The sequence below is a fragment of the Micropterus dolomieu genome, linkage group LG04, assembly GCF_021292245.1.
Source record: "Micropterus dolomieu isolate WLL.071019.BEF.003 ecotype Adirondacks linkage group LG04, ASM2129224v1, whole genome shotgun sequence".
NCBI classification, from domain to species: Eukaryota; Metazoa; Chordata; class Actinopteri; order Centrarchiformes; family Centrarchidae; genus Micropterus; species Micropterus dolomieu.
Genome location: NC_060153.1, coordinates 6,315,482 through 6,326,343, shown reverse-complemented (window position 1 = coordinate 6,326,343; position 10,862 = coordinate 6,315,482). Strand labels below are relative to the sequence as shown.

The 10,862-nt window shown below is 39.4% G+C and overlaps 1 protein-coding gene across 1 annotated transcript in view; it reads left to right on the top strand.

The window, feature by feature from the left end:
• Nucleotides 1-8,414, top strand: part of LOC123970115 (annexin A5-like) — a 10,451-nt gene extending 2,037 nt beyond the window's left edge. The window contains exons 4-13 of the mRNA XM_046047992.1: nt 153-250; nt 1,588-1,701; nt 1,811-1,901; nt 2,976-3,055; nt 3,225-3,275; nt 4,700-4,793; nt 4,903-4,998; nt 5,128-5,186; nt 7,781-7,903; nt 8,073-8,414. Coding sequence (XP_045903948.1) covers nt 153-250; nt 1,588-1,701; nt 1,811-1,901; nt 2,976-3,055; nt 3,225-3,275; nt 4,700-4,793; nt 4,903-4,998; nt 5,128-5,186; nt 7,781-7,903; nt 8,073-8,135 — 869 coding nt within the window. The 3' untranslated portion in view covers nt 8,136-8,414. The remainder of the gene's footprint in view (nt 1-152; nt 251-1,587; nt 1,702-1,810; nt 1,902-2,975; nt 3,056-3,224; nt 3,276-4,699; nt 4,794-4,902; nt 4,999-5,127; nt 5,187-7,780; nt 7,904-8,072) is intronic.
• The last annotated feature ends 2,448 nt before the right edge of the window (nt 8,415-10,862 follow it).

The window sequence follows — 10,862 nt, the reverse complement described above, 5'->3', positions numbered from 1 at the left end:
CTGTTGACCTCGACTGAAGGCTGTAATAACGTGGGTAAAATAAGTCCACCTAGACATAGCGTGTTCATTGTTATGTAATATGTATAGCTTGTGAGAATAGTTATAAACAAACAATTGCTGCTTGGGTGAGTAACCATGGTGCTTGTTTGTCAAAGGGACCAACGAGGCTGCCATCTTGCAGCTGGTGACTGCTCGCAGCAACCCCCAGAGGCAGCAGATCAAGGCCGCCTACAAAACTCAGTTTGGAAAGGTTGGACTTCCTTAACAGCAGTTAAACCACGTGGCCCTACATATAACAACTTAAAAAGACCTCACTGTGCTTCAAACGAACCACTGTGCAACGTGTTGTCCAACCACATTTAAAGGCATAATGTTTGATGGTCTGAATGGCCACACTTGTCGTTGTAGCCGCCTCCTGGCTAAATCTCACAGATTTTTTTCCAAGAATTCACTGTCTTTTGCGTGTCTTTGTAGTCTTGACATAATTAATTGTGCAAATAGGAATAAGGGCGCACACTTTTAGTGTTAGGGATAGGTTAGTCAGATTGTGATTGTTGTGGGGCATCAGAAAGAATTTGTAGGGACATTTAATCCAGTCTGTGCACACATCTTGGTCAACAGAGAAAATAATACAGAATAAAAATGAAATCAAACTGCATCAAAAATTACAACAATTGTTTCTATTTTGTATAAGAATTATTGAAACAAAGTGGATTGTTATGATTAAATCAACTTACAAGCAAATAGGCCAACAATCCTATTGTAAAATGGTTAGCATCTGCATCTCTAGGTAATTTTCTAACACACAATTAGCTCTATTTTGTTATAAGGATAGAGCCAGGTTAGCTGCTCCCCCCCCCCCCCCCCCCCCCCCCCCCCCCCCCCCCCGCCACCATTTCCAGTCTTCATGTTAAGCTAAGCTATCTGCTGGCTCCAGCTTGATATTTATGGTACAGACATAAGCATGTCTCTCCAAGAAAGCAAATAAACATATTTCCCAAAAGGTTGAATTATTCCTTTTTAATATAAGCTGAGCAGAAACTGCCACTGTACAGGCAATAATTACCTCCCAACATGATTAGATGTTGCTTATTTAACCAGTGCCCTTTAAAACCTTTCATAATATTTGGGCATTCTCTTCTCAGAAGCACATCAAAAATATGAAAAGACCTTGAGAGAAGAGTTTAAAACCTGACGCCTTTCACACCTCCGCACACCTTGCCAGTTACTGCAAAAATTAGCCGTACTTGCCTGATTGTTGGACCCCACAAATCCGCTGTCTGTTTCAGAAGCTGTTAGATGATCTGACAAGCACTTTGTTTGAAGCATACTGGGGCCTTTAAACCCAAAGAGACATTACACAATATCAATGCTCCAACTTGACTGGGTCAAACCATTACCGTCAGTACGGTAAAGATGATCACCAGATAATCAAAACATGTGACATGACAGGATTATTCACAACCATAGAAAAATAATCCGGCCATACATGACAACCATAAAATTGCATAACGTTACAGTGTAGTCACACACTGGATTTATGCTGCATCAGAACTAATTAAAGTACAAAATGTATCTTCATGTCAGGATCTGATACATGTCCTGAAGGGAGAGCTGGGTGATAAATTTGAGACCCTGATCGTGGCTCTGATGACCCCACCCATCACTTATGATGTGACATCCCTCCACCACGCCATCAAGGTAGGTGCTGCAGTTGCCAGATATTTCTAAATAGAGACATACATTTAAGCAGTCAGAATAGCTGGATACTCAAATGTCGTTTCATCACATTTCCATATTTGACCTGTAGGGGGCAGGAACAGATGAAAAGGTCCTGGTGGAGATCCTCGCCTCCAGAACACCTCAGCAGGTGAAGGACATCGTCGCTGCTTATAAACAAGGTAATATGCAAACACACACACTCAAATACTACCTGCTACACCCATCTTAAAAAAGGATATTAAGAGCATGCTGTACAAATTCTATGTTTACATGCAGTTTAATTGGTCTATTGCTTGAAAATGCCCAGTTATGGTATTTAGTCCAAGAAGACAGGACACTGTAGTCCACAATCTTCATGTTTTTTCCTCTACTTAAAAAATCCTTTTTTAAAAATACAAAATTTAACATGGTTACAACATGTAATAAACAGCCCTAAGCTGCCATACATTTTATGATTCTGTTTTCCTATGAGAATGGGATATTTTTCTCTATCTTGAGAACAAAATGAAAGTCTAGTACAGGGGTTGGCGAGTAAGTTTGGCATCAGGCAATTATTTTTAGGATGTTAGTGGTTGTCAATGTTAACTCAGTTTGTAAAGTAAAGGACACCAAATCTAAGGATTGTGTATTTGATGTGTGTTATTTTATCCTCTTCAATAAATCAATCATGAAAACAATTTCAAAATAAGCATTTGCTGGAGTGTGTGCGTCCCTGTGATTGGTCCACATCCATCAACCTCTAACCCGAAGGCTATTTCAGAGGTGTGTCAAGCACCTTTGAGCACTTGGATTGGATTCCCCTGAAGGAGTAGCAATGAGTACAATTTCCTCTGCCTGGGGATGCCGAGGAAATGTAAATAATCGTCCATAGGTGGATGTATGAGGACCAATATCTGCGACGCACACACTTCAGCACATGCTTATTGTAAGCAGTATCTTCATATTTACTAAAAACATTCACCCAATGATTGGATCAAACACACAACTCTCAGATTGAGAGATCACAAGAGAATATCCCTTTATCACGGGACAACAACATTCGTTATCTCGAAAAAACGGATGTTATCACTGAAAAATGGAGTAAATACAAATGTATGAATGTATGGCAGCTCAGGGCTTCCATGTTTAGTTTGGGTTTCTCATGGACAGATTTTTCCTGTAAAAATGTAATTGCTGTAGATTACAGCTGGGGGAACCTTCTTCACGATCCGGGCTAAAATAAAAACAGCCTGTGTGTTTTGTGTCTACCTCAGAGTACGATCATGACCTGGAGAAGGACATATGTGGTGAAACTTCAGGTCACTTCCAGAATCTTCTGGTTATTCTGCTGCAGGTATATATCCTCATTTCCTTTCCTGATATCTTGTCTCTTCTCCTCTCAATCCTTGTTTCTTCCCTTCTGTTCTCTCTTGTATTCTTGTCTCCTCTTAATCCCTATTTCCTGAGGACTATCAAAATCTGACTAATCTCCTCTCTAACAGAGATGTTTTGTGTCTCCTCAGGCAAACAGGCAGGCGGGGATCCAGCAGGAAAATATCCAGAGTGATGCTGAGGTGAGTCGTTTGTTGCTGGTCAATTATTATTTCTTCTCTTCACCATGAATGGTGTCTCTGTCTCCTTGTCTGAAAGCGTGACTGTCATGTGTTTGTAGACAGGGGCTTGTCTTATGTTGACCTCTAGTGGAGGGAGTCAGTCACAATTTTCTTATGATATACCTTTATGAATTTTAGAGAAGTGAAAAGAAACACACTGTGAAGGGGAATGTACGGGGAAAACTATGGTCTTCCCTACACAATGTTGAATGCGTTCTGATTTAGGAAAGCATCTGTATGAAAATGAGCCATCTCCAGTACTGAGGATACTTTGCTGTTACTTGGTTGGTTAGACTTTCAATCAATATTATTGCAGAGAAATTTGATCTGTCATAAAGTATAGTGAGGCTCTGAGAGAGCTCAATCTGCACATTCCTCTTCAGCCCATATTAAGTTTAGTAAAAGAAGACAATCCAAAGTAAGGAAGCTGATATGAGGCAATATACATATCTCAGAGTATTTCAGAAGTCGCAGGATGATTAATGAAGGCAAAAAGAACATATTTCTACTGCTACACATTTTTTTTTCATACTTTCTTCTATTTGCTTTTTCCTTGTGGAAAAACTAAAAAGTTCACCTCTTTAGGCCTCTAAAAGTATTTCAAATTATACAAGTGAAAAATCTGTCTTTGGTTGAAATGAATCATGACTTGTAGATAATCAGGGTAGAAGGGTCACAAGTAGAGCTAGTTTTGTATTAAGGTGCCACAACATAAAAAAGTTGGCAACACTGTATTAAACTGATGTTGGCAAAGCTACAACTCGTTGATCATTATTTATGGTTGTATTAGATTTAGTTAATTTTTTGCACACATGTGACCAAGAACTTTGTGTTACATATTATATTTTTCTGAGTTGAGATGCAGGTGATGCCACTATTTTAAATCAAACTTTTAACAGGTTGTGTGGTGGTATCAGTTTCATAAAGAAAAGAAGTAATACCACTCTGAGAAAATACATACAAGGAAAAGTCCTGCATTTAAAAAAATGACTTAAGTAAAAGTACAATTACTTATACTTTTAAATATAAAGTTTCAAAAGAAAATGCATTAGTTTTGCAGAATGGCCTCTTTCAGAGTGTTGCATTCTATACATTATAGAGGATTATTGTAATATTGCTGATTCATTAGCATGAGGTGAAGCTAGTTTTAATTGTATAGTTATCTATAACAAGTTGATATGTTTTCAAATCTCACTATGCAAAGGCTTTAGTAACTACAGCAATGTAATAAATATAGTGATGTAAAAATAAATATGAAATATAGTAGAGTAGAAGTACAATGTAGCATAAAATGGAAATACCTTGAAATTGTACTTATGTATTTGAGTAAATGTTCTGAGTTACTTCCCACCACTGACTTGTACCATTTGTTTCTGTGGTCATAGGCCCTCTTCAAGGCAGGAGAGCAGAAGTTCGGCACTGATGAAGAATCATTTATCACCATCCTGGGAAGCCGCAGTGCAGAACATCTCAGGAAAGGTTTGTCTGTGTGTCTGAGAATTGAGGATTGCAGCAACAATTTGAGAGCAGCTGTAATTATTTTGTAACTTCACACAATCACTACACTCATTCTGAATTGTGTGTTTAGTATTTGATGCTTACCTGAAGTTGTCTAAACATGAGATCGAGGAGAGCATCAAGAGGGAAACATCAGGAGGACTGGAAGATCTGCTTCTCGCTGTCGGTATGAAACTACAAAGCTCCATACTGCAGACTGGCGCTGTTGTCAGCTTTTTGAGAGAAGATTACTTTGAATGACTAATACTGACACATTTTCAATCTTTGCCTGTGTTTTTTCTTTTTCTTTTTAAAGTGAAGTGTGCTCGGAGCGTTCCAGGCTATTTTGCTGAGATCCTATACCATGCGATGAAGGTAAGACAACAAAATATGTTTAAAATTGGACAACTAAGTGTAGAAAATGTTATGTTTAACTACTGTTAAAAAAAAATAAAATACCAAATCTACATCACCTTGACTTTTTCAAAACTTAAAGGCTGTGAATTGTGCTTCATGAGAAATGGGGAAATGGTTGGACACTCACTTAACACAAGTTCCTAAAGTATGTTTAATGTATTCAAATTTCCACCAGACTGTCATTTATGTACATGAATCAAGCAGTTAGTGGTGTGAAATACTGCAGCATTTATGATCTGGAAAAACTGCAAATTGTCAGCCTGAAAACACATTTAAATGAAATTCCATTAAAAGTTAGGCCATTAGGTATATCAGTGATGTTTTTGGTGTGTGGGTTTTTTTGTTTTTGTTTTGGTGTTTAACTGGAGAGAAAATGCTTTAAAGGTTCAATAGAATGGAAAACTGTATTTCCCTTGGCATAGTTGAATAAAGAGTTCAGTGCATGTAACTGAGCCTCAATCTCCATTGTTTCCTCCATCATATGTCAATCTTGCGCACCCAAAATGCCACTGGAAAAACGGGCAATGCCATCAAGTGCTTGATGTTACATAACATCTGGTATGTTTACGCTCCCAAACTTACATAAACCAGCACACATTCCAGAGAAGCGGTCATATGAGTTCATAGAGCTGTAGGTTGTGAGGTGCAGTTTGTCTCACAGAAAGTGCTTTTACAGTTATGTAGGAAAGGTTTTCTGGTTTTCACTCTGATGTCCTCTGGCTGCTCTGCCTCAACTCTGATTTATGAAGTTTCCTGATGGACAGATAGCTTAACTTGTTGTTAACGCTACGGATTACTAACCACTAGCTGTTGCTAACAGTAGCTCCTTTTATCAGCTGGTTCTGAACCAGCAGTCCAAAGCGTCTGTTGTAATGTTAGAGGTGTGTAACCAACACACCCTTGAGAACCAACCAGAACCAGCATCCTATACAGAATTAACAATAGGATGGCTAGCTGCACGGCTAACTCAGTAGCTAACTTAGTAGCAGCTGCTGTTAGCAGTAGTTAGCCGCTAAAGTAACAAGTAACATATATTATGGCAGAAAATTGTTTCCTCTTACATTTAATCTTTTATGCATGTTCTTTTATTATTACCACTGTGACCCATCCACCAATGTGTCCCTGAGCAAGACACTTAACCCCTAGTTGCTCCAGAGGCGTGCGACCTCTGACATATTTAGCAATTGTAAGTCGCTTTGGATAAAAAAAAAAGCGTCAGCTAAATGAATAAATGTAAAATTATTATAATAACTATTATTGTTATGTCATAGAGATATATTTTGTTTCTATCCTTAGCCTTTCCTTCTTCTATAGGCTACTCCTTATGTTAGTCTGTCCACATTTGCTAGGGTTTAGGTCATATTAGGTAATATAGGTTATATTGTTTTAGTGTTTTCCTTTCTTGCTGTTTCTCTCCTCTCTTTGAATGTTAATTCAATGCCGGGAGAGGCTCTCCTTTCCCCAAACCATAGAAACCTAGACTGTGTAAAGGATTATGCATCACTTTGCTCTGGGTCTGATGCCTGAAGCTGCCCTAGGCTGTTTTAGTACTTCTCTGTCATTCTCTTTTTATCAATAAATTCTTCAAAGACAACGGTTGGTTGTCACTCAATTATTTAGCTACTCCCTCACCAGCAATATACAAATTTCAACGACAACACATAAACTCCATAGACCACAAAAGTGGAGACAGAGCTGCCGGAGGACATCAGAAGGAAAACCAGACAATATTTTCTCTAACTCTAATCCAGTTTCAGTAAAACCAATGAATAGAATTGTGTTTTTGAACAGTAATCAGTAAGGGCTATTCTCATGTAGCAGGCCTTAATTTAGCGGAGATGTTTTATAGCCTATAAGGACTTTGATTTAGCGACTTTTGCCACTAAGCCCAGCCCTTCTTCTGTGCTTGGGGAAGTTGGCCAATCAAAAGCAAGTGGCTTTCAGGGAGGGGGGCCTTAAAGACACAGGAACGGTATTTTAAAAAAGGGTGAAAAGAGATGCTAGAGCAGTGGAAAGTATGAGAAATATAATGTGTTTTTTGAGCATTAAAGCATGTAACCGTTTTCTAGAAGAAATCCTAAATAAAAGTATGAACCTAAAAATGAGCATTCTATGGCACCTTTAAAAACCCAGTGCATGCTACCTGCTCAGCACCAAACAGCAGACACATACAGTTAGTAACTGGCTGATCAACATAGTGGTAGTGGAGCATTTAGAAGCCAAACAGGACAGAAACATGACTCCAAGTTAACAATAATGTTGCTTCATAACTGCTTGATGTGTAGATAAGCAACTGCTTGCTAACAGGAATGCCATGTGTCTTTGTTTTGTTCACAACAAAAAAATTGAGATTGCTGGTTTAAAGTATCTTAAAAATGGGTACATGTATCACTACAGTTGACCATTTTATGTTATCATAATTTCATACAAATCTGAATCCAGATGCACATGAAAGGTTTACACATTTGTGGAGCCTTAGCAGAAGCTTTTTCTCTCAAAATAATTTACACATTTATGTGGCATACAGTCATTATAAAATGTGTTTGTTGCAGGGTACAGGGACTGATGATGCCACCCTGATCAGAGTGATGGTGAGTCGCAGTGAGGTGGACATGTTGGACATCAGGGCTGAGTTCAAGAAGAAGTTTTCCTGCTCGCTGTATTCAATGATCAAGGTACACACACAACATGAATAAACAACAACATGCTTGCAACGTGTATGTGACAATAAAAGTACCTTTACATTTAAATAAAATGTACTATACACACATTCTTAAAGAAGTTGTCATTACACATTAAGTTTTTTTTGACCCCTTTGTTAAATTCTTTGTGTTCTTGTTACAGAGTGAAACCGGCGGTGACTACCAAAATGCCTTACTGTTGCTCTGTGGTGGAGATGATGCATAAACAGGTCAACAAGCAATACAAGAGAAAGCTTACCTGAAGTGCCTCTTCTCTAAGTTGGTCTGTTGTGCCTTCAATTTGCTAACACAAAGTAATAATTCATCACAACAAAACTTTCTTGTGGGCATGGGAGAGGGAGCGAGATGGCCCATCAGGTCTTTTTAAACTAGAATACCAAATGTCTTTGAAAGGTAGCTAACACTAATACCAAAATTGTTTTGTTTGGACTTTGTATGGCAGAAACAATAAATGCAATAATAAACATTTTAGCTACAATGGCAATTTGTTCGTGTCTTTGGCATGTCTCAGTAAAGCTTATATGCTACAGTACACATGTACAATATCAGTATCTGTTGAACATGTAGGCTACTGTCGTCTGATAGCCAATAGAGGGAGATAGAGCAGCTTTGTTGGAGATGGTCTTGACTGTTAAAGCACCTCAACATCATGGCATCATTACTTTTAGGCAGAGGTGGGAAGTGCTTGAGTAACAGAACCAAAGAACATTTAGTTAGTACTGTACTTAAGTCCAGTGTTTTTGTACTTGTGCAGCTTTAAACATTAAATAAATTGTACTTCTTATTCCACTATTTCAGAATCAGAAAGCTTTGTCATTGAGCGTAGTTCAACAAGATTTGAGTGCAACTACCTTCAATGTACAGTCAGTGATCATAAGATAAAAAGACACACAGGTAATAATAAATAATTAACAGAAATTCACAAACGGTTAAAAACTGGAATCAGCAGGAGTAAATGATATTGCAGAGTCCACATACTGTATCAAAACAAATATTTCACAGTTAAAATAATAATAAACTCTTAAATATTGCACAAGTTCCAGTGGCCATTGTAGCACTCAGCCATGGTACTGAGTAGTACTGTTCATTGTTTTTGACAGTTCAGTTATTTTATGGCTTGTGGAAAGAAACTGTTCAGGAATCTGGAGTCTTAATGGACCTGTAACATCTCCCAGAGGGCAGCAGGGTGAACAGGTGGCTGCCTGGATGATGTTTGTGGCCCGGCAGAGACATCGGAATCTGTATATGTCGGTGAGAGAGGGCAGTTGTGTTTTGGTGATGTTCTGAGCTGATCTAATAACTCTGTTGTGCCTTTTTGTCAGCCTCAGTGCAGCTTGTGAACCACACCAGAATGTTGTGAGAGGATGCTTTCAACAGAACCCCTGTAAAAGGAAATCAGCAGCTTCTGACACAGGTTCACCTCCCTGAGTGCCCTTAAAAAATAGAGCCGCTGCTGAGCCTTTTCACAAGCGTGGTAGTGGTAATAGTCCATTAACCGTCCTCAGAGATTTGTGTGCCCAGGAATTTAAAGTTGCTGACGCGGTCTACCATCTCTCCTTTGATGTATAGTGGAGCATATTCTCCTTCCTTCCTCCTAAAGTCAATTATCAGTTCTTTTGCTTTGGAGGGGTTGAGTACCAGGTTGTTAATGTGGCACCACGCAGTCAGTTTTTGCACTTCATCCCTGTAGGCAGACTTGTCGTTATTTTGTATGAGGCCCACCACAGTTGTGTCATCCGCAAATTTAATGAAAGTGTTATTGCTGTGGGTTGGTGTGCAGTCACTGGTATATAGAGTGTAAAGCAGAGGACTCAGCACCCATCCCTGGGGCCTCCAGTGCTGAGTGTCAGGATTGGGGAGTGAAATGACCCCATCCTGAGTTGGTTAGGAAGCCCATGATCCAACTGCATGTGTGCTGACTGATGCCTAGATTGTGAAGTTTGGACACCAGCTGGGGATGATGGTATTAAACGCAGAGCTAAAATCAATAAACAGCATTCTCTCATATGAGCTGCGATGTTCCAGGTGAGCTAGTGCTGTGTGAAGAACAGTGTTGATGGCATCTTCAGTTGACCTATTTGCTCTGTAAGCATATTGGTGTTGGTCCAGAGTGGGAGGGAGAGAGAATTTAATGTGCTTTAAGACAAGCTTCTCTAAGCACTTCTACATCACTTCTACTAACTCAGTAGAAGTAAGAGCCACAGGTCTGTAGTCATTTAGGCTCCTGATAGGGATTTTCTTGGGTACTGGGACAATGGTGGCAGATTTAAAGCATTTAGGAACAGTGCATGCAGACAGAGATAGGTTAAAGATGTTTGTGTATACCTCTGCCAGCTGGTCTGCACAGTCCCTAAGAACCATCCCCGTTATGCCGTCGGGGCCAGCCGCCTTCCTGGGGTTCACACCAAGGAGCACTCTTCTGACATTCTCTGTGGTCACAGTAAGTGGCAGGTCATTAATAGCTGTCAGTAGAGCAGGTCCTTTCTGCATCTCATTCATCTCAAAATGGGCAAAGAAGTGGTTGAGCTTTTCAGCAAGCAGGTCGCTACTGGTGTTGGTTAATGGATCCTTGCTGCCCTTGTAGTTGGTGAGATGCTGGATACCTTGCCAGACACGCCAGGGATCCCTTGTGCTGAGGTGTCCCTCAATCTTCCTCCCATAAGCTGATTTTGCGTCTTTTATGCCTCTCTTTAGGTTGGATCTTGCCACGCTGTACATTTCCTTATTTCCAGACCTAAAGGCTATATCCTGGTTCCTCATCAGCGGCTTGACATCCTGGTCATCCATGGTTTATTGTTCTGATAACTTAAGGACAGGACAAAATAAGTTCACAGCTACAGTAGTTGCTGACTTTGACTTTTTAAAATGTGAAGCATTATTACAGATTGAACTTAGCAATCATATAAAGTACATGGTTAAAATCAGATTCACT